Consider the following 24,553-nt stretch of genomic DNA (forward strand, 5'->3'; position numbering starts at 1 on the left):
GTACCATCCGCCAAGCTGTCTCTCCTTCCATACAGAAACAACCACTTGATACTCCGGTCAAAACCATCACACTTCCATATATAGCAGGCGTTACTAAAAAGATTTCCAAAATTCTAAACAAACACAAGATCCAGGTCCGGTTCAATACAGTACACAAAATTCGTGATCTGATCCCATCCGTGAAGGATGTCATTCCTGATTTACAGTACCCCGGGGTTTACAAATTGAGTTGTACCTGCGGTTATTGCTACATCGGTGAGACAAAGCGACATGTCTCTGACCGAATTCGCGAGCACAAATCAGATTTGAAACACGGCAAAACGAATTCTTCTGCCGTAGCTGATCACTGTTACAATGCTGTGGGGGATCACGATATAATTTTTTCCGATACCAAGGTTCTTTGCAAACCCACGGGCTTTTATCAGAGATTTGTTCATGAAGCAATTCAGATCTACAAACACAGACACAATTTCAACCGAGAGGATGGTTTCAAATTAAGCAACCATTGGAAAGATGTTCTAAATCGAACTAAACATTAAAGTAATTTCAATGGTACAGTATATTTTTCGAGTAGTGGTACCCCAAACTTTCGCAGCTCTTATAATTTCCCATTTTCACACCATCAATAGGTAAAATCCCCCTCCCCCCTTTCCCCCCTCCCCTCGCCAAACTGCAAGTCCACCGGCACGTACACCACCTCTCTGCTCGCACACAGGTCCGATGTCTGGGCGTGGTTGTGTTTCGCTGGATTCTCCTGTTTGATGAGTGCTGGGTGCCTCGGTGAATGTATATGCTCTGACTTTAACATAGCTATTTCTGTGACCAGTTACTAGCTAATCACTAAACTATTTAAATGCTAAATCCTATGCTAATTTCCTTTGTCGGGGGGCACCTCTGCGGATGTGTATACTTTGACTTGGCTATTTCAATGAGCCATTTCAATGCTAATTTATATGCTAATTCTTTTGTCAAAGCCCGTGGTCTTCTTCTTCTTCCTCTCACACAGCTTAAATGTCGCGATCTAGGCGTGGCTTCTTCCACTCCAGCGCTGTCCTCCAGACAGGCTCGTCCCTTCACCTGATGAAGGCCGCTTGTGTTGTGGCCGAAACGTCGTGATTATTGTTGTTTTATTATTTACCTACGTGACTTTACCGAATAGAACCAAAGAGTACAATCCCCTCAGTTACAATCCCCTCAGTTACAATCCCCTCAGTTACAATCACCTCAGTTACAATCCCCTTAGTTACACTCCCCTCAGTTACAATCCCCTCAGTTACAACTCAGTTACAATCCCCTCAGTTACAATCCCCTCAGTTACAATCTCCTCAGTTACAATACCCGCAGTTACAATCCCCTTAGTTACACTCCCCTCAGTTACAATCCCCTCAGTTACAATCCCCTCAGTTACAACTCAGTTACAATCCCCGCAGTTACAATCCCCTCAGTTACAATCCCCTCAGCTACAATCCCCTCGGTTACACTCCCCTCAGTTACAATCCCCTCAGTTACAATCCCCTCAGTTACAATCTCCTCAGTTACAATCCCCGCAGTTACAATCCCCTCAGGTACACTCCCCTCAGTTACAATCAGTTACAATCCCCTCAGTTACAATCCCCTCGGTTCCAATCCCCTCAGTTACAATCTCCTCAGTTACAATCCCCGCAGTTACAATCCCCTCAGTTACACTCCCCTCAGTTACAATCAGTTACAATCCCCTCAGTTACAATCCCCTCAGTTACAATCTCCTCAGTTACACTCCCCTCAGTTACAATCCCCTCAGTTACAATCCCCTCAGTTACAACTCAGTTACAATCCCCTCAGTTACAGTCCCCTCAGTTACAATCCCGTCAGTTACAATCCCCTCAGTTACAACTCAGTTACAATTCAGTTACAATCCCCTCAGTTACAATCCCCTCAGTTACAATCACCTCAGTTACAATCCCCTCAGTTACAATCACCTCAGTTACAATCCCCTCAGTTACAATACCCTCAGTTACAACTCAGTTACAATCCCCTCAGTTACAATCCCCTCAGTTACAATCCCCTCAGTTACAATCCCCTCAGTTACAACTCAGTTACAATCCCCTCAGTTACAATCCCCTCAGTTACACTCCCCTCAATTACAATCCCCTCAGTTACAATCCCCTTAGTTACACTCCCCTCAGTTACAATCCCCTCAGTTACAACTCAGTTACAATCCCCTCAGTTACAATCCCCTCAGTTACAATCTCCTCAGTTACAATACCCGCAGTTACAATCTCCTCGGTTACAATACCCGCAGTTACAATCCCCTTAGTTACACTCCCCTCAGTTACAATCCCCTCAGTTACAATCCCCTCAGTTACAATCCCCGCAGTTAGAATCCCCTCAGTTACAATCGCCTCAGCTACAATCCCCTCAGTTACAATCCTCTCAGTTACAATCCCCTCAGTTACAATACCCTCAGTTACAATACCCTCAGTTACAATCCCCGCAGTTACAACTCAGTTACAATCCCCTCAGTTATATTCCCCTCAGTTACAATCTCCTCAGTTACAATCCCCTCAGTTACAACTCAGTTACAATCCCCTCAGTTACAATCCCCTCAATTCTAGATTTGAAGCTTTCGTGACTGCAAGGATCCATACTCTTTGGTTCTATTCGGTAAAGTCACGTAGGTAAAAAAATAAAACAAAAATCACGACGTTTCGGCCCCAACACAAGTGGCCTTCATCAGGTGAAGGGACCAGACTGTCTCGAGGACAGCGCTGGAGTGAACACAGCCACGCTCAGACCGCGACCTTTAAGCTTGTGTGAGAGGAAAATTATATCATGATCACCCGATACCAAGGTTCTTTGCAAACCCACGGGTTTTTATCAGAGATTTGTTCACGAGGCAATTCAGATTTACAAACACAGACACAATTTCAACCGAGAAGATGGTTTCAAATTAAGCAACCATTGGAAAGATGTTCTAAATCATACCAAACATTAAACTAAGTTTCAATGGTACTTTATATTTTTTCAAGTAGTGGTATCCCAAACTTTCGCAGCTGCTTAAATTTCCTTTTCACACCATCAATATGTAAACTCCCCCTCCCACCCTCGCCGACCTGCACATGTTCACCCCTCTACACCGTTCACCATGCTAAGTCCGCCAATTGAATGCTAATTTTTTTTAATGCTAATTCCTTTGTCAAGGCACCTTAATTCCTCTCACACAAGCTTAAAGGTCGCGGTCTGAGCGTGGCTGTGTTCACTCCAGCGCTGTCCTCGAGACAGTCTGGTCCCTTCACCTGATGAAGGCCACTTGTGTTGTGGCCGAAACGTCGTGATTTTTGTTTTATTTTTTTACCTACGTGACTTTACCGAATAGAACCAAAGAGTACAATCCCCTCAGTTACAACTCAGTTACAATCCCCTCAGTTACAACTCAGTTACATTCCCCTCAGTTACAATCCCCTCAGTTACAAGTCAGTTACAATCCCCTCAGTTACATTCCCCTCAGTTACAATCCCCTCAGTTACAATCCCCTCAGTTACAATCCCCTCAGTTACAACTCAGTTACAATCCCCTCAGTTACACTCCCCTCAATTACAATCCCCTCAGTTACAATCCCCTTAGTTACACTTCCCTCAGTTACAATCCCCTCAGTTACAATCCCCTCAGTGGTGTGGTCCTCACTGCCCCGTGCTGGGGGGTCCCCCAGGGCCCCCCGCTGGGCCCCGTCTCTCCCTCTCCGTGGTGGCGGCACGCGGCCCTGCGCTGGCACGGACTCCCTGACCCCACCCCATCGCCCACTCTCACCCGCTGCCTTCACTCGCACCTTGGGGCAAATCGACGTTTCTCCAGGCAAATGTTCACGGTGAAGTCCTCCTCGGCGGGAAAGACTCCGCTGCGAGCGCGCTCCTCCTAACCAGTGACAAGGCACTGGGATAGAGGGGGCAGAGCCTTAGATCGCGTTCTGTTCTCTACACACAAAGCTCCACTCTGCCAGATGCCTTGCCTCCAACACTCCCTAACCCCAGTGGCTGCTGAGACACTCAACCACCTCCACCCATCCTCACCCACCGTCACCATCACCCACCCTCACCCATCCTCACCCACCATCACCCACCCTCACCCACCATCACTCACCCTCACCCACCTTCACCATCACCCACCCTCACCCATCACCCATCCTCACCCACCCTCACCCATCCTCACCCACTCCACCCACCATCACTCACCCTCACCCACCTTCACCATCACCCACCCTCACCCATCACCCATCCTCACCCACCCTCACCCATCCTCACCCACTCCACCCACCATCACTCACCCTCACCACCCTCCCTCACCCATCCTCACCCTCCCTCACCCATCCTCACTCTCACCCATCCTCACCCACCCTCACCCACTCTCACCCACCATCACCCTCACCCATCCTCACCCTCCCTCACCCATCCTCACCCATCCTCACCCACCCTCACCCACCATCACCCTCACCCACCATCACTCACCCTCACCCACCCTAATCCATCCTCACCCACCCTCACCCTTGTTCATGTTTTTTGTTTGTTGCAGTTGCACCCGATTCAAGAGCCGAATGGCTCACAGGGCTATACCAAAATAAATGAAACTGAAACACCCTCACCCACCCTCACCCTCTCCCACCCTCACCCACCCTCTCCCACCCTCACCCTCACCCACCCTCACCCACCCTCTCCCACCCTCACCCACGCCTTCACCGCTTCACGACTCGACTACTGCAACTCTCTCTACCTCCTTTCTGAACTCCTCATCCACCACACCGCTGGCTCCCAACCCAATCCCAGATCGATCTCCAGATCACACCCACTCTCTTCAAGATCCTCCATGGACTCACTCTTATAATCCTTGCCCCCCTCATCTCACTCTACTCCCAGTCACGCACTCTCTGCTCACCAACAAGGCCTTCCGTTGAAGCCCCCAGTCAACATTTGCAAAGTGGGAGGCTGCTCTGTCCTTTGCCCCAGGGTCTGGAACTGCGTTCCCCCAGACGTCCGTACTGTCAACCCCATGTCCAAGTCCTGGCTCCAGGCCCTCCTCTCTTTCTCTGCCCACGTGTGACGATCTCTTAGTCTATTAAACTCTACTCTCCCCATGATGCACACGAGCGCCACTTGGTTGTTAGCATCTGCAAGCCGTTACATGCAGGTGCCGTATACGGCGATCGTATTGCAGGGAGCGCGCAGACACCATCCGGACATTTGTAACACATTCACAGAACGTACCATTCCCCTGTGGAGGCCAGGCCTTCAAACAACTAATACATTCCTAGTCACACGGCCACCAGCACCAGTGACGATTATCTGAACCGGTCCTGGGCCTCCCCTAGGTCGACTCAAAATGAGTACTTGGTGCGGTGTGCGAACATCTCCACTAGGGAGACAAAGGCGGCCGGGCGTGGTGCTGGCACCACCCCCTCGCGTGCCATTCCAGCCTGCATAGGTGCTCGCAAACAGCACTTGCGCCAACAGTCTATTAAGGCTATACGGGGATCTTTGTCTTTGTGAGTACCAGTGAGTGAGTGTCAGTGAGTGGCTCTATCCCGTCTCACCCAGACTACACGCTCGAGTGGGGAGACATCGCTGTGAATCTCACAGTCACAGTGAGTGTCTCAGTGAGTGAGTGTGAGTGCCAGTGAGTGAGTGTGAGTGAGTGCCAGTGCATGAGTGTCAGTGAGTGAGTGACGCTGTCCCGTCTCACCCAGACTACACGCTGCAGAGGAGACATCGCTGTGAATCCCACTGTCACAATGAGTGTCTCAGTGAGTGAGTGTGAGTGCCAGTGAGTGAGTGTTACTGTCCCGTCTCACCCAGACTACACGCTTGAGTGGGGAGACATCGCCGTCCACCCCGCACGTCGCTCCGTGCAGAAGTGGCCCAAGGCCAGGGACGGCCTAATCTACATCCCCTACAAAGTGTCCGTCGCCTTCTGTGAGTGGCCTCGCCTCCTCCTCCCCCTACTCATTCCTTGTTCCACCTGTGCCTTGTTACACCTGTGCCTTGTTACACCTGTGCTTTGTTACACCTGTGCCTTGTTCCACCTGTGCCTTGTCCATCCTGTGCCTTGTTCCACCTGTGCCTTGTCCATCCTGTGCCTTGTTCCACCTGTGCCTTGTCCATCCTGTGCCTTGTTCATCTTGTGCCTTGTTCCACCTGTGCCTTGTCCATCCTGTGCCTTGTTCCACCTGTGCCTTGTTCATCCTGTGCCTTGTTCATCTTGTGCCTTGTTCATCTTGTGCCTTGTCCATCCTGTGCCTTGTTCCACCTGTGCCTTGTTCATCCTGTGACTGTAAGGTGACGAGATTGAGGGCAGAGTTCACATCAACAGAGTGGCTCTTGTCTAGAATTAAGCGCAGGGCCCAATGTAAATCAGGATGTAAATTATCATTCAGATCTGTGCTTTGTGTGGATTGATAATCACGTGACTGGGCATGGAGGTGGCTGTGGAAAACTGGTGGTGAGCGGAGAGTCAGGGGACAGGGTTTGACCCTGAAGAAGAACCCCAACTCGATGTCTTAGTCTCTGCGAGATGTCGCCTGGTTACTTGAATCAGCGTGAGAATCAAGCCACATTCCCCGAGTGCTGAATGATTTCGATTTAAAGCTTTCGTGACTGCAATGATTCATCTTCTTTGGTTCTTTCGGTAAAGTCACGTAGAATGAGAATAAAATAATAAATTGATAAAATAAAATAACACAATAATATTCCCATTGTTAAAACAATGGGTGCCTCTGCGGATGTGTATGCTTTAACTTTTAACATAGCTATTTCTGTGACCAGTCACAAGCTAATCATTCAGCCATTTCAATGCAAAATTTTATGCTAATTCCTTCGTCAAGGCTCTTTGTTCCTCTCACACAGCTTAAAAAGCCGTGATCTGAACGTGGCTCTCTCACTCCAGCGCTGTCCTACCAGACAGTCTCGCTCCCTTCACCTGATGAAGGCCGCTTGTGTTGTGGCCGAAACGTCGTGAGAATATTATTGTGTTATTTTATTTTATCAATTTATTATTTTATTCTCATTCTACGTGACTTTACCGAAAGAACCAAAGAAGATGCTGAATGATTGACGCTCCATTGAAATAGCTGCAGCAAAACGAGGTTGCTGATTGACATTTTACTAATGGTCATCCTAAGGGAGAAAGATGGAACCATAACTCATTATTGATACAGAATCTGAAGATTAGTGGAGGAATTCTCTGCAGCTCTCTATAGGAAATACATCCACATATCCCAGGAACCAGACCGACTCTCAGATGAAGAGGACACACAGATCTAAGTGTCTACATACACACGGCTTCATCACGCACAGAGGCCTGTAACCAGGCCTCGAGTCTTTGACTTAGATCGGTCGTGACTCGTGATACACGCATGGCACCGTGCGTGTAGAAGCCAGTGACGTGCAGCGCGTACCCAGCGTGCGTGACTGTGATGGGAACGCCGCATTGGGGCCAATGGAGCAGAGGAGGCGGTGCACATGACACGGAGAGCGCAGAGTGGCGCTAGGGAGCCTCGCGTCGCCACCGCGGATCGTGGAGATTCCTCGCGTCGCCAGGCGAGGGCCCGCGTTGCCGAGATTTCACTCACGCAGGGACTCCGCTCCGGACTTTATCTGGAGCAGTGCCGCTCACTAAACACAGCTTTATTAGACATTAGAAGGGATGCATACCTATGTTTGTTCTTTAGCTGCTGTCAGAAACATGTAGTGGGAACCAAGCGAATGAGTGTTAAGTCAATAAGCCACACGTGACAGATGCTATCCAGTCAAAGGCAGTGGTAACCGTGATGCTACTCTAGAACAACCAGTAGATTGCAGCACCTGACCCACAGTGGCCATGAAAGAGAAGCAGCTCTCGCAGAACGGGAAGTTACTCTATCAACTCAAATAAAGCGGCGCCGTGGTTTGAATGAGCGACGCCTCCTGCTGCTGAGTGGAAGCGCAGGGAGAGGCGGCGGTGGCGGCCGTGGGGTCGAGACGGCGGAGCGGCCCCCAGGCCCTCCCCAGGGAGCCCAGCGCTACCACCACTCACGCTCCACCCCACGCCGTGCCACCCACTGTGGCCCCCACTGTGCCACCCTCTATGACCCACGCTCCACCTCACGCCGTGTCACCCTCTGTGCCCCTGTTCATGCCCCACACTCCACCGCACGCCGTGCCCCACGCCGTTGGCTGTGCTTGGCTCTCGCCGTGAACTCCTCTCGGTCACGCCGGCCCCGCTTCTCACACCCGGCGAGTGACCTGCAGATAATGGCGACATCAAGAAGATCGAGGAGGCGGCTCTGGAGTTTGAGAAGAAAACGTGCGTCCGGTTCATCCCTCACTCTGAAGAGGCCGACTACATCTACATCCATGCACGGGAAGGGTGAGATACGGAGACACGGACACTACAGTGACACGGATACTACAGAGACGGATACTACAGAGATACGAACACAACAGAGACACAAACACTAAAGTGACATGAACACGACACGAACACGGACATTACTGAGACACGTACACTACAGAGACTCTGACAGGATAGAGATACGACCAACTACAGAGACACAGATAGGATAGATACATGGCTAGTATAGAGATACAGACACGACAGAGACACGGACACTGGAGAGACACTATAGAGACAAAGACACAGACAATACTCTGTGTGATGAGTGGTGAGTGAATGGGGCTCGGTGCTCAGGCTGGGGTTGTCTCTGAGTGGTGAGTGGTGAGTGAATGGGGCTCTGTACTCAGGCTGGGGTTGTCTCTGTGTGGTGAGTGGTGAGTGAATGGGGCTCGGTGCTCAGGCTGGGGTTGTCTCTGTGTGATGAGTGGTGAGTGAATGGGGCTCGGTGCTCAGGCTGGGGTTGTCTCTGAGTGGTGAGTGGTGAGTGAATGGGGCTCTGTACTCAGGCTGGGGTTGTCTCTGTGTGGTGAGTGAATGGGGCTCGGTGCTCAGGCTGGGGTTGTCTCTGTGTGATGAGTGGTGAGTGAATGGGGCTCGGTGCTCAGGCTGGGGTTGTCTCTGTGTGGTGAGTGGTGAGTAAATGGGGCTTGGTGCTCAGGCTGGGGTTGTCTCTGTGTGGTGAGTGGTGAGTGAATGGGGCTCGGTGCTCAGGCTGGGGTTGTCTCTGTGTGGTGAGTGGTGAGTAAATGGGGCTTGGTGCTCAGGCTGGGGTTGTCTCTGTGTGGTGAGTGGTGAGTAAATGGGGCTCGGTGCTCAGGCTGGGGTTGTCTCTGTGTGGTGAGTGGTGAGTGAATGGGGCTCGGTGCTCAGGCTGGGGTTGTCTTTACAGGAATTGGTCGTTCCTGGGCCGTCAGGGCGGGGACCAGGCAATGTCCCTGGAGCCCGGCAAGGTGACCAAGGGCGTCGTTCTGCACGAGTTGATGCACGCACTCGGCTTCCACCACGAGCACTGCCGCAGCGACCGCGACGACCACCTCTGGGTCCACAACCACAACATTAAGCCAGGTGCAATGTATGACCATACAAATTCAATTTAGTTACAGGTGCACGATGAATGTAGAGTTTGTTTTTACAGTTTTTTGGAATTCATTGGTCAGAAATTCTCCACAATGAATGCACCATATTCATAATATAGCTTTTGCATGATTTGCAATGCAAGTGTGTTGAGTGCCATTGGCTACACGTGATGATAATGCATAATGATTAATATAGATGTTTACAAATGCAGCTGATGATGAACCACGAACCCCCAGTCCACCAACCGCTCTAAACCCTCTGTCATTGCAAACCACCAGCCATGCGTCACTGTGTGCCTGCAGGTTACTCTGCATTATTCCAATGTGAAATGTTCAACTTAATGTGAGTGTAATTTAATGATATTAAAGGCACGTGTATATTTCATCTTATTTTCAGACTGGGTCGATGCAATTGTGAAAACAACAACAAATGGTCACAATTTAACCACCCCCTATGACTACAGCTCTATCCTTCACTATGGCGCGTAAGTGTTTAGTTTTCGCGTTTGAATTGCACTAACGTCTCACATTGACACCTGTGGATGATTTGCAAGATCTATGCATGTTTACTTGTGTTTGAATTGAAATCTTATTTTTGTGGTATTAAAGAAAACATTTACAACCGCGAGATACTATAGATATGAAGGTATTTACTTCTGTACTAACTTCAAATGACACGTGATGATGACAGCTTCGTGCTATACATGTAGCATGAGGTCATATAAATGTTTTACAGTATTACACTCCAGATGAATCATAAGAATTATAAATGTATCAATTGTTCATTATTAGCATTGTTCTTCTTGGTTATTTCGGTAAAGTCACGTGGAATGGAGATAAAATAATAAAAATAAAACGTAATAAAATAAAAAATAAAAAAATTCTCACGACGTTTCGGCCACAACACAAGTAGCCTTCTTCAGGTGAAGGAACAGGACTGTCTAGAAGACAGCGCTAGAGTGAGCACAGCCAAGCAAGGGCCGCGTCTTTTAAGTTGTGTGGACGGAATTAACATATGAATCGGGCGCCCCCCGCCCCCCTCTCATCACCTCCGGAGGTGGGGTTGGGCAATATGCCAATGCATATGTTAATTCCGTCCACACAGGTTAAAAGACGCGGCCCTTGCTTGGCTGTGCTCACTCTAGCGCTGTCTTCTAGACAGTCCTGTTCCTTCACCTGAAGAAGGCTACTTGTGTTGTGGCCGAAACGTCGAGATAATTTTTTTCATTTTTTATTTTATTATGTTTTATTTTTATTATTTTATCTCCATTCTACGTGACTTTACCAAAAGAACCAATAAGATTAATCCCTGCAGTCACGAAAGCTTTAAATCGAAATTTATTAGCATTGTTTTACACATTTTACTCTCACAATAGAAGAGCACTCTGGTTATTTTTTGTATTAAACAACCACTGAAAATAAATTATACTAATGTTGATTTTCTCTGGGGCTTTTATCCTTGTGATCACCTCAAAATTAATTTCTCCAGAACACAAAGGGACTCATAAGTGTACACTGCAAACATCCATGAAGTATAATTGAGATGAATGCCCAGAATATGTCGTTCAAATTAGACCATGGTTTTACACTGATGCTGTTTTTGGCAACTTGCCACCCACTACACATCAGAGGCTGCACTCTTTGAATTATTTTGTTTATTCAACAATTAAGATAAAAACATCACTTAAGCATGTGAACCGTGCTCATAGTCCTCAACAAGGCTTTGAAATTACGGCTGAGATGATGCACCAATGAAAATCGATGTTTGACTAAAATAATACCGACATCAATTGTCCTGCTCAATAATTTATTAATTTCGTTATGCAAATTGCATGTAAATTAATTGTGCAGGCATTACAGGGGTTTGCGGATAGCATAACCACTAAACCATTGGGTTGAATCCCTCTGTGTAAAGACATTTTATGAGCATGAGCCTTTGTTCTTCCAGAACTGCAGGTTCTAAAGATGGGCACAGCCCAACTTTGAGTCCCAAGGACACGAGGAACATGCATCGCTTTGGGGGTGGCCACACTCTGAGTGACGGGGACGTCTTGAAGATAATGAAAATGTACGACTGTGCCATGGCCCCACAACAATCTGTTATGGTACCAGTGCTATGGAACGGGCCGTCTTCTACAGGTATACAGAGTTTGAGTTTGAAAGTAAAAAAACTGTTTGTTAAATATTTGTCCAGAGGGAGGAAAAACATCTCATGAAATAAAAATGTTCCATTGCTCTTTTGAGCACTGGGTTTTGATCATCTTCAGTGCATGTAAAATGTGAAGTTTAATGGGCAGGGCCCAGTGATTCCATGGGGCAGCCATTGTTGTGGTACTCAGTTTGGGCACTCATTTGACGAAACCCATGCGTGTTGTCTGTGCAAACCCAGATGTAGATATTAATTTGTGTAGTGATAGTCTGGTTGTGTTGTGGAGGATTATGTGGTGATGGTCTGGTTTGTGTTGTAGAGGATTGTGTGGGGATGGTCTGGTTTGTGTTGTAGAGGATTGTGTGGTGATGGTCTGGTTTGTGTTGCAGAGGGTTGTGTGGGGATGGTCTGGTTTGTGTTGTAGAGGATTTTGTGGGGATGGTCTTTTTTGTGTTGTAGAGGATTGTGTAGTGATGGTCTGGTTTGTGTTGTAGAGGATTTTGTGGTGATGGTCTGGTTTGTGTTGTAGAGGATTGTGTAGTGATGGTCTGGTTTGTGTTGTAGAGAATTGTGTGGGGATGGTCTGGTTTGTGTTGTAGAGGATTGTGTGGGGATGGTCTGGTTTGTGTTGTAGAGGATTGTGTAGTGATGGTCTGGTTTATGTTGCAGAAGATTGTGTGGGGATGGTCTGGTTTGTGTTGTAGAGGATTTTGTGGGGATGGTCTTTTTTGTGTTGTAGAGGATTGTGTAGTGATGGTCTGGTTTGTGTTGCAGAGGATTGTGTGGGGATGGTCTGGTTTGTGTTGTAGAGGATTTTGTGGGGATGGTCTTTTTTGTGTTGTAGAGGATTGTGTAGTGATGGTCTGGTTTGTGTTGTAGAGGATTGTGTAGTGATGGTCTGGTTTGTGTTTTTTAGGACGGGCATTTAAGGAAGCAGGGATTTTCCACAGCCACACAGTAGACAGCCAGGTCGGGGTCTGGATGAAGGTAAGAATATTAACATACAGCAGCGTGCTCTAATTATGCATTTATTAGCAAATATGTGTGGCTTTTAAATGACTAATTATATTGAAGCATATCTTATTCCAATTCTAAAACATTCGAAATAGCATCCTTGTGCCCTGAAATGCGAGAATGCAGTAAATATGTATACAGTGAGGGAAAAAAGTATTTGATCCCCTGCTGATTTTGTACGTTTGCCCACTGACAAAGAAATGATCAGTCTATAATTTTAATGGTAGGTTTATTTGAACAGTGGGAGACAGAATAACAACAACAAAATCCAGAAAAACGCATGTCAAAAATGTTATAAATTGATTTGCATTTTAATGAGGGAAATAAGTATTTGACCCCTCTGCAAAACATGACTTAGTACTTGGTGGCAAAACCCTTGTTCGCAATCACAGAGGTCAGATGTTTCTTGTAGTTGGCCACCAGGTTTGCACACATCTCAGGAGGGATTTTGTCCCACTCCTCTTTGCAGATCTTCTCCAAGTCTCGATTTAAAGCTTTCGTGACTGCAAGGATTCATCTTTGGTTATTTCGGTAAAGTCACGTAGAATGAGAAGAAAATAATAAATTGATAAAATAAAATAACACAATAAAATTCTCACGACGTTTTGGCCACAACACAAGCGGCCTTCATCAGGTGAAGGGATGAGACTGTCTGGAGGACAGCGCTGGAGCTTGGCCGTGTGTTTTGGGTCATTGTCATGCTGGAATACCCATCCACGACCCATTTTCAATGTCCTGGCTGAGTGAAAGAGGTTCTCACCCAAGATTTGACGGTACATGGCCCCGTCCATCGTCCCTTTGATGCGGTGAAGTTGTCCCGTCGCCTTAACAGTAAAACACCCCCAAAGCTTAATGTTTCCACCTCCATGTTTGACGGTGGGGATGGTGTTCTTGGGGTCATGGGCAGCATTCCTCCTCCTCCAAACACGGCGAGTTGAGTTGATGCCAAAGAGCTCCATTTTGGTTTCATCTGACCACAACACTTTCACCCAGTTGTCCTCTGAATCATTCAGATGTTCATTGGCAAACTTCAGACGGGCATGTATATGTGCTTTCTTGAGCAGGGGGACCTTGCGGGCGCTGCAGGATTTCAGTCCTTCACGGCGTAGTGTGTTACCAATTGTTTTCTTGGTGACTATGGTCCCAGCTGCCTTGAGATCATTGACAAGATCCTCCCGTGTAGTTCTGGGCTGATTCCTCACCATTCTCATGATCATTGCAACTCCACGAGGTGAGATCTTGCATGGAGCCCAGGGCAAGGGAGATTGACAGTTATTTTGTGTTTCTTCCATTTGCAAATAATCGCACCAACTGTTGTCACCTTCTCACCAAGCTGCTTGGCAATGGTCTTGTAGCCCATTCCAGCCTTGTGTAGGTCTACAATCTTGTCCCTGACATCCTTGGAGAGCTCTTTGGTCTTGGCCATGGTGGAGAGTTTGGAATCTGATTGAATGATTACTTCTGTGGACAGGTGTCTTTTATACAGGTAACAAGCTGAGATTAGGAGCACTCCCTTTAAGAGTGTGCTCCTAATCTCAGCTCGTTACCTGTATAAAAGACACCTGGGAGCCAGAAATCTTTCTGAATGAGAGGGGGTCAAATACTTATTTCCCTCATTAAAATGCAAATCAATTTATAACATTTTTGACATGCATGTTTCTGGATTTTCTTGTTGCTATTCTGTCTCTCACTGTTCAAATAAACCTACCATTAAAATTATAGACTGATAATTTATTTGTCAGTGGGCAAACGTACAAAATCAGCAGGGGATCACATACTTTTTTCCCACACTGTACAATCAGTTAAGTTGTACACACAATTTGATGAAGGTCTCTTCTGCCGTGGCAAAAAACCTCTTGCCACAGCAGCTCTCTCGCCTACTTCAGCATGTTTTCTTGCTGTGGTTGTTCCACCTGATGAAGATTGCTTGTGTTGTGATCGAAACGTCGTGATTTGTTTTATTTAATTTTATTTCTACCTATGTGACTTTACCGAAATAACCAAAGAGTATGGATTCCTGCAGTCACGAAAGCTTCAAATCAACATTAAATGCTACCCAGTACACATACTCTGATAGGTTTTCCAATTTTGTCTGAGTAAGCTTCGACATTTTTGCAGCATAAATATTTATTCCTAATTGCATATTTATTACGTAAATTTTTACACGACCTTTGTTTTGCTAGTTTTTACATTGAGTCCCACTTTGCCAGCTTCCTTACGAAGTTCTATAATTTTCTGTAATACATTTTCATCGGTCACGGTATTTTGTCTGTTTTACATGATTATCCAAAGCCAAAAAATGGAGCGGAGAACAAAAGCAAAGGTATTATATTATTTTACTGATACGCCCTATTTTTTCAATACTTACTAATTTAGGGGCCTATTGCAATCTACTACTGGATGGAGTGATTGCCATGGGGGCTTGTTTGAATAATGCTGGTGAGTGTGGGATTTGCTCAGGACTGATTCAGATATGACTCACCGCTCATGGAAGCTTTTCTAAATGTGATTATTATCATAGTTGCAGAGTCCAGGCCTAAACTCATAATTCCAATTGATCAGGAACAAACAGAACCATTGAAGGTCTAATCAGTAATAGTTTATACATTTCTTGAATGGCGCAAAGTTAAATAGAACTTTGGGAAAGAGAGGGTGGGAGAGAATTCCCAATTTGAGCAGTGCGAGGGAAGTAGGAGAAAGAGAGTTGTTTTGCAGAGAGTGTGGATGGGACAATACGAGGAATGTGAGCAATGGTGATTGAAGCTCGTGGGAACAGGATCCATGGTAGGAGTGAAAGAAGAATGATGAGGTGACTAGGCACTGGTGAGCGAGTGACTGAAGTCATTCAGTGAGTGGTGGATGGATTCACAGCCCAGGACACAAATTATTGTGTCACTGCTCTGTTTGCTCAAATTATGAGATGCACTGTGGCAATTGGAGTGATGCTTCACGGTGCGGCTCCTTATGGCAGTATTTGCATGTGGCTGTAATTGTTCTGATCTTACTTCGTCACCACCATAGCCAAGATGAATGGAGATCTGTCAGTACAGCGTGAAGCTCTATTTCATTGTCTGTGCAGTGTGAAGTTGTCTCATTCTCCATGCAGTGTGAAGTTGTCTCATACTCTGTGCAGTGTGAAGTTGTCTCATTGTGCAGTGTGAAGTTGTCTCATTGTCTGTGCAGTGTGAAGTTGTCTCATTGTCTGTGCAGTGTGAAGTTGTCTCATTGTCTGTGCAGTGTGAAGTTGTCTCATACTCCGTGCAGTGTGAAGTTGTCTCATCATCGTGCAGTGTGAAGTTGTCTCATTGTCTGTGCAGTGTGAAGTTGTCTCATTGTCTGTGCAGTGTGAAGTTGTCTCATACTCCGTGCAGTGTGAAGTTGTCTCATCATCGTGCAGTGTGAAGTTGTCTCATTGTCTGTGCAGTGTGAAGTTGTCTCATTCTCTGTGCAGTGTGAAATTGTCTCATACTCCATGCAGTGTGAAGTTGTCTCATTCTTTGTGCACAGTGAAGTTGTCTCATTATCTGTGCAGTGTGAAGCTGTCTCATTCTCTGTGCACAGTGAAGTTGTCTCATTCTTTGTGCACTGTGAAGTTGTCTCATTCTTTGTGCACTGTGAAGTATTCTCTATCTTGTGCAGTGTAAAGCTGTCTTATTCTATCATCCAGGACCCACCATTCGTGGAGACGTCGCACTCAGTCGGTCGTGTCACAGAGTGATCCCATGGCCCAAGCACCACGATGGGAAGATATACATCCCCTACGAGGTATCTTCTGGCTTCTGTAAGTGATGCTTCCATCTGTGAGACTCTCGCATACACTAGGTTATGGGCCACATCGTGTGTATTACCTATGCTGATGACTGACGTATGAGTCAGATACTTAGTAAACTATGTGCTTTTTCTAATAACGTGTTCTTCCTCCTAGTGCAGTAGAGCAGAATGTCTGCTTATGAGGTTCGCACTGCACACTAGAGCCATTAGTCACATACATAGTGATGCAAGCATGACGATGCATGCAAACAATGAAGAAATTAGCATTTAAAGGCTCACATTTTGCACTGAACTAATTGAGAGACAGACTCCAAGGCTTAGGAACACATAAGTCACTAAACATTTCCATCCAGTACCGGCACTCAGGATGCCCTACAGAGTAGAGAATCCTGAGGGTCAGCATCTGAGTAAGTGGTGGCAGTGTCTGTAAGCCCAGAAAGTGCTTCCACTGAAATATATTATCCTGGGCACGGCCCCTCAGAAATCTGAGGATATAATCTCATATTAACAGTGCACTTTACTGTTAATGACAAGCAGGCAAGTGTCTCTTTGTTTCTGTTTTTATTCGTGTCTCTCCGTGATCGTCTCGCTTCATGTCTTTGTTTCTCTGTCTGCCTCCACGTTTCATTGTTTCTCTGTGTCTGTTTTTGTTTGTCTTTCTTGTCTTTGTTTTGTTTCTCTCCTTGCTTCACAGCGAACACCTGCAACTTCTCTGTGCCCACATCCAGCCCTTTCCCCACGCAGTTCCACTGGCCTCCCCCTCTGTAAAACCATTTTGTGCCACCCCCTGACAGTGTCTTCTCAAATGTCAGTACATCTGAGTATGTTCTCTAATGTGACTACAGACAGGCCCCGGTTACTTCTGGTAATGGCTATTGGGATTTCACCAGTAAGGCTTTATCATTATAAGAGTAAACAACAATGGCATTTCAAGCCGAGTGAAGATGCATTGTATGAAGTGTCAAGGAGATACTGAGGGGAAATGGCTGTGCTGTTCAGAAATGAATGAAGGATTCTACACTCCATGCTGCATGCTTGAAACCTGACATACACTGTTACTGATTAAAATGTTTCTACGAAATCACTAATCTCATTAGCATTGGAACAGTCCCAGTTTCTCTCTCATTGGGGGGCAGTAGAGCTGTTGGGTGGATGGCCTCCATAGCAGTGAAGGAGAGTGAACTGGGGTTGGCAAAGGGACATTTTGTGGTGCAGGGCCCACCTGAGGACCCCCGAGTGCTGGTCCTGCATGGGAATGTTTTGTGCAATGATGTGGTGCGACATTGTTTATCTGCTTGTAATTTACAATGTCTGTGGTGGTATACTAGTTCACGCAATGCATTATGAAACCAGCCACCGAGGTTCTGTTCCCAACCATGGCTAACATCAGTGGCTAGTGATATCTAAACAACTCTGACCTCCACGCTATTTCACCAACCCTCACTGACCAGCATGGTGAAGCATGGTGAAACAACCGCTATGACCATCATGGCATAGAGAGGCCTTCATCCAGTAGTGGATTATCAAAGAATTGTAAATATTATTTTATTTCAGTTGTTTACCTGTAAATTAACACATGACTGTACTATAGTTAATTAGTTGCACTTCAGATTCTGGAGTTTAATTGTTTATGATCAGCTTTATGAAGGTGCTTGAACACAGTGTCATTGGCCCTCATAGCAAAAGGTTTGGAATGCACCAGAACTTAGTGATGCAATTAACAAGCGCTGTTACCAGATCAATCACCTTCACGTGCCACCCCCATTCCACCTTGTCACAGACGCTCATGACAAAGAAGCCATCACAAAGGCAGTGCAGGAGTTTGAGAAGAAAACCCACATACGGTTCCACCCTCGTGGCAACGAAAGGGACTTTGTTCACATCCAAGCCTTGGATGGGTGAGATAAATACATGGCATCCACATTGATCCATTCACATGTCTTCAAACCCAATAATATCAGAGTGAAATGCTTGCTTTATAATGTACTGGGTGTTGTTTGGCTTCATGTCCAACGATTCGCTCTACATGCTGTGAGCTTCTTCAGAACATAATCGAGCAGCTCAAGTGACAAAGCAAATAATAGCACCACCAACAGCAGCAGCAGCCTGAGTTTTTAAATAATTGTGGGGGAACTTGAGCTGCTCCATTCAGTTCCTAAAGAGGCTCCCAACAACGCAATGGAGAGCCATACAGCACAACAGATATTGCTTATGTAGTTGTACATTTTAAGAAGCATTCACGTATACCATACCACCCATGTGTAATAAGTGGCTCCGTCACGGCAGAACTTTATTAAATATTTATTCAAGGTTCTTGCACAGTCACGAGGACTCTCGTTCCCGTGGATGCCGTTGTTCTCCGGCGTAGCTGCGCTTGCCCCGCGCCACGTGGCGTTCACCCCGCTCTCAACCGCACCGCTGACTGGCGGCTGGAGGTCGAGCCGCCACGTGGCTGGTGGAGATGGCGGGGCAGTAGTGACGGGGAGCTCCTCTTCGATCTTCAACCACCAACCCCTAGCCTTACGCTACCGCTGCTTATATTCTCTTTGGCGAGGCTAAGCCCCGCCTCTGGCCACGCCCCTCTTAGAACCTTCGAGAACGTTCCAGAGGCTTCCATGCTAGCTCTGCCCATTAACCTTTCCCCCAGATAAAACCCTACTACTGATAAGGTGTGGACTGTACGACAGTGTGTAAAGTATAACCCCTCAATTATGCAGGAGATGGCGCTCGCTTGTTACACATGTATGATGTGTATTGCTGTGGTGTACATTGCAGATGCAGCTAATAGGGCACAATATGATGTTCTTGTCTTTTGTAGTTTCGTGTGCTGTATTTTAGAATGATAATTTAATCTCGACACCCTGGGTTTTGAGAAATAAGGTGATTTTTAACCAATGTATAAAATATATATTTATAAAGGTGTACTATGTAAATGCATTAAACACATAGTAAAGCCCTCTCTATATCTGGCATTGCCTGCTAAAGTGCTGGGCGAGCTATTCTTTTGTCAATGTCTTGATTTCTTTTCATTTTCTCCCATTGGAAGATAATGTTATGATTGGCTATATATCAAGAGGCTCCACAACTACAAACATTGCCATTGTAAATGTGGTACCAAAGGTCTAGAAGTCTGATATAAACTCCACAAAAATCATATTCTTGGTTCTTTATTGTTTCCCTTCTACGTGACTTTACCGAAAGAACCAACAATATGAATCCCTGCAGTCACAAAAGCTTTAAATCAAAATTTGTAGATTTGTTTAAACTTACTTATAAACACTTTCTTAATCTCACTACATCCTTCAAGTATGAATTCTTCCCTTCCGCAATCACAGTGCATGAGCCCAGGCTGCCGGTAAAGTTACCCTCAGACAAAACACCTGTTCCAGGTGGCCTCCTGCTCAAACTTTACCAAGCACTTGGCCACCATCTGTTTCAGTGCTCCTAGAATGCTCAGTCAGTGCTGGCTCGCTTCCGATGGAGGAGGGCTTGTTATTTTGAATACTCAAACATGGAAGAGCCACCAACATGTCACAACCAATCACTACATCTCATTTATAAACACGGATCACAAAATATTCATGACATCCATAGCAATCCATCTCTACCAAATACTTCTGTCAATCATTCACGAGGAATTATTAAAGGGACGCACTCAACCAGCCACAACAGAAATCTCATTAACTCAATCGCATGAGTACAGCATTTCATTACCGAGGCATATGACATCACCCTTAGTAAAAAAACATTAATACCTACCATCTGATCACCCTGTTGGATCAATTTTGAAAGACCTTTGACTGTTATCCCTTCATATGTGGTATTTTCTTGTAACTTTTGTTTATTCCCATGTGCCAATTACTCAATACTCAAATTTTCTGAACATGCACATCTAAGACCTTCCTGATAATTCATATTGAGACTAATTGAGGCATTCGTGGGTTAAGGAACTTGGCGTTTTTTTTCTTATCAGGTGATAAGGCCTCCCTTTTTATCTGCCATGCGGCATCTAGACCCAGTAAACCTCTGTCAACTACTGTGCTCCTTTGCTAGAACAGCAGAAATTTCAATTAGCCTCGGCTCCCCCAAGATTAATATCTCACAAGGCACTTGACAAGGATAGCTGCTCTCAACCATCCAAAACCCAAGGGCTCCTTCCACCATGAAATAATCAGAATCATTACCATCATCAACCGTGATCAATTGACTGCTGATTGAAGGCCTCTCCAAGTCGCCAAGTCCTGCAATGTACATAAGCAGATTTAATCGCTCCATGTCTTGGGTGGTCCTTTCGTATGCATTTAAATTATTCGCCAACATCCTGCTATTATTCTCGGTGCTCAGGCTGGGGTTGTCTGTGTGATGAGTGGTGAGTGAATGGGGCTCGGTGCTCAGGCTGGGGTTGTCTCTGCAGGAATTGGTCATTCCTCGGCCGTCAGGGCGGGGACCAGGCACTGTCCCTGGAGCCCGGCAAGGTGACCAAGGGCACGGTGCTACACGAGTTGATGCACGCGCTCGGCTTCCATCACGAGCACTGCCGCAGCGACCGCGATCAACATGTCTGGGTGCTGAGTGACAATGTTAAAGAAGGTGCGACGACGTTTGCTCTACTTTAATAAGAGTGAAAAGACAGACATAATGGTAGAAATGCAGGAAGATGTAAAATATTTCCATCAGATACCGCAGATCACAAGTGAACCCAGGCAGGGTGGTGCATTGCGCTCACGATGTGTGTGCTTGTTTTTCACCACTTGTTTTGCACCACTTTAGTAGTTTGTTGCTTGCCAGTAGTTCCGTCAATAATTCCCTATTACTACATCAACACATTGCTTATCCTTGATAAATAAAATTGTCTGGAAAGCCCCTCAAGTGTTTTAGGAGGGTAACACTGCAGTTTTGACAGGATTGATAAAATCAATTTGGCACATTTAATGTATAGTAGACACTCGATTATCCACGCTAATGACGGGAAGGACGACCGAGGATAATTAAAAATCGTGGATAATCCAAAAATATAAGTCTACCGCAGATCTCTATGTCAAAACCCACTACCATATATAGGTATAAATTATGTTTAAGTTAAGACAATTGAGTTTGTTAATAAACAAAACTTATATTTGTAGTAAATAATGTATTGATCTTGTTTTATTGAAAAAGTCCATTAAAAAACACTCACTTTAACAGGTTTGGAAAATTACGTATAATATCCAGTTTCTGATTTAAAGTAAAAACAAGACACTTCCATTTCTCTGCCATCGCAAAGTTTCGTAAATTAAAACTCACAAAATGAATTATCGGATAAATCATTCAAAATGAAGCGCAACTGACGATTTAGATTGTTACTCTTTTGATTTAGAATGAATAATAATGATCGACCGATGCACGTGCTCAGTGATAACACTTTCCTGCTGCCGACCAATAAGTGGACAGCAGAGCCACACCAATCAAAATCAATTAAAATCTGCTCACTGTTGTAAAGATATGCAACGACTGAACTTTACTGTAAAGGCGATCACATGGGTTTCGGATTAACTGGAGCACATATTTGTTAGGTTGAAGCATATGACTTGTAATACACATTTCCAAGAATAGTAATGTATAAGTGTTTTTAGATTATTAATTTGGGCTTACGGGAAAATCCATGAGTTATTCATTTATGTAAAGACATCTCAGGTGGACGGTCAATTCGAAAATCATATAAACCGCACGTGGATAATTGAGTCTACTGTACTTTTTGACATTTTTACATCGATTAGACTTCATATTTTTATTATAATTTGTGTGTAATGTATTAGACTGTTGAACTTTACAATTGGAATTACATCTGCTGAATTAAACAATATCTTAAAAAGCACTCATTGTCAGAAAAAAGTGACATTTTTTTCATGGCGTGGCTGTCTCTACGGATGCAATTTTTGTGTTCCAGAATGGAAACATGCCATCGTGCCAAAAACATCAGCGGAGCATGACACAGTCACCCCCTACGACTACAGCTCCATAATGCACTACAGCATGTATGACAGCTCATCTTTCAGCACCAGCCATGATCTATCCACTGCTGGAAAAAGGCCTCCCTGAGATGCCGGCTTCTCTCACTACTTGTGATGTACCAATACATATATAGCTCCTGTACAAGAGCTGATTTAACCACTCCATCTCTACATTGGGCATGCTGTTGGGGGTGTTTTACTCCGTTTGATGACGCCGTGGTTAGCGTTATTACCCTTTGGGCCCACGCTCACTTACGTTGTCAATATGATGTCTCTATTTTGGGTTGTTCTCTGGGCCATTCATGCACCTCTCCTCACCAGTTCTGTTTTGTTTGATTTGTCATTGTCCGTGTTTCTGAACCATATGTCAGAGGAAGTTATGTGCACTGATTAAACCTTCCTTTCTTCGGAGCATTGCTATGTTGCTTTTCATGATCAAGTCTAGTTTTCAAGAAGCACTGAGCCTATGTCACCATTACAAATGTATTTCGAAATGATTGCTAAAAAACTTTACATTTGTAGTGGAACAATCCTATAGATATTACCTAACGTATAAGGGAATAGAGGGGCTATATGGTAAAGGATCTGGCACCACAACGGGGAACGACAGGGACGAGAACCCCGACTCATGGTGCTGAATGTGAACACCAACAGCACCACTGAGTGGGTAGAGGCCCGCCCCTACACCTCGTGGGTGCGACTTGAGCGTGATCAGTGGACAGACACAAGGCTGTCAGTTAAGTGAGTTGAAGGGCAGTGAAGGTGGTTGTGCATTCAAGGGCAGATCAAAGGGGTGGAAGGGCAGGTGAGGGTCAGTTAAGTCTGGAGAGGAAGAAAGAGCGGCTGGGTTGTGAGACCTCTACATCACGTTGTGTAATAATAACAGAAATGTCACAGTGAAGTAAACACGCTACCAATTGTTCCAAGTGTGGAACAGTATATGTTATTAAATTGTCATACCAATTTGGTGTCAAACGTACACTATTCTCTGAGCCTTCTCTTATAGTTTATATATAGTAAAATGTAGGTGACGTTACACATGCACGAAATGTAATAAACCGTATCATGGCAGAACATGTAGTGGAAGAGCCTCCATAAGACGTGTTTGTATGGAAGTGTGCTAAAAGGATGACAAAGAGGTGGACTAGAGCAGTGTGGAATGCTTTTGGAAAATTTGAACTTGATAATGAAGACTAACTTAACAATGTGCAGAGAGAAGATTGTTTCAAATCAGTGCATGCTACCTCCGATGACTTGGTTCAGACATATGGTCATTTACAAATAAAACAACAAAAAAGAAAAAGTGTGCAAGGTAGGATGGAGATATGCTTGCTGGGACTGATATTGAGAGGAAGAGGAGCGCATGGATTAGACAACATGTGTAAGCTAATTATATAATTGGAATGTTTAAGCCAGTGAGCAGGACACGTCATAAAGAATGGAATGCATCTGAGAGTACATCCACCGACGAGATGGAGAGATGAAATCAGCTCATGTGTTGGATTATTACATCGCAGAATTATGAGAGATGGCAGGGCTTGGAGAAGCTTTCAGTCATGATCAATGTAGCAGTGGATGGAACATGGCGGATGATGATTACTTTTCTTGTAACAGTTCAGCATTCAATGTTACATTTCATAATACAGTGGATATTTTAAAATTATATTTGTCATCACAGTATCGCTTATTTAAAGTGGGCATAAATATTACCCTTGGTTCAAATAAAAAAAATGTTTGAGGTGGCAGTTATGAATTGCTATATATCTGAATGTTATATAGAAAATATCAGAATTACTCGAAATCTGATGATTTGTTATGTAAAAGATATGATTGAGCTCCCAGAATAGTTTTCTATTTATCAACTGAAACTTTTGTCAAAGTGATTGGACAGGCCTATTTAATAAGGCGTTATATGATTGTGTACAGACAGTTCCTGTCTGTTTTTATAACTGTTCCTCGATAGCCTCTGCAATCAGAAGGCCAACCACCAGCGCTGTTTTTACTCATAGGCCTTAGGCCCTCATAAGTTGTAGGCCCTCTGCGGTATTCATATGCAACCTCACCACGCTGCACTATATGCGCTTACGTAACTAACGCAAACATTTCTGTGTACTGAAATGTATTTATATGATTTTTGGGAGCATTTCCGTGAGGTC

At 45.2% G+C, this 24,553-nt stretch overlaps 1 protein-coding gene across 1 annotated transcript in view; it reads left to right on the forward strand.

Moving 5' to 3' along the window:
• The window catches only part of LOC116940965 (uncharacterized), a 160,019-nt gene that overhangs the window by 101,489 nt on the left and 33,977 nt on the right, over positions 1-24,553 (forward strand). The window contains exons 10-20 of the mRNA XM_076056263.1: positions 5,823-5,939; positions 8,253-8,370; positions 9,287-9,462; positions 9,871-9,958; positions 11,422-11,612; positions 12,539-12,609; positions 14,929-14,959; positions 16,304-16,417; positions 18,188-18,305; positions 20,822-20,997; positions 22,334-22,421. Coding sequence (XP_075912378.1) covers positions 5,823-5,939; positions 8,253-8,370; positions 9,287-9,462; positions 9,871-9,958; positions 11,422-11,612; positions 12,539-12,609; positions 14,929-14,959; positions 16,304-16,417; positions 18,188-18,305; positions 20,822-20,997; positions 22,334-22,421 — 1,288 coding nt within the window. The remainder of the gene's footprint in view (positions 1-5,822; positions 5,940-8,252; positions 8,371-9,286; positions 9,463-9,870; positions 9,959-11,421; positions 11,613-12,538; positions 12,610-14,928; positions 14,960-16,303; positions 16,418-18,187; positions 18,306-20,821; positions 20,998-22,333; positions 22,422-24,553) is intronic.

This window comes from Petromyzon marinus, chromosome 1 (genome assembly GCF_048934315.1).
Source record: "Petromyzon marinus isolate PM22_M1 ecotype Great Lakes invasive population chromosome 1, UKy_Petmar_22M1.pri1.0, whole genome shotgun sequence".
NCBI lineage: Eukaryota > Metazoa > Chordata > Hyperoartia > Petromyzontiformes > Petromyzontidae > Petromyzon > Petromyzon marinus.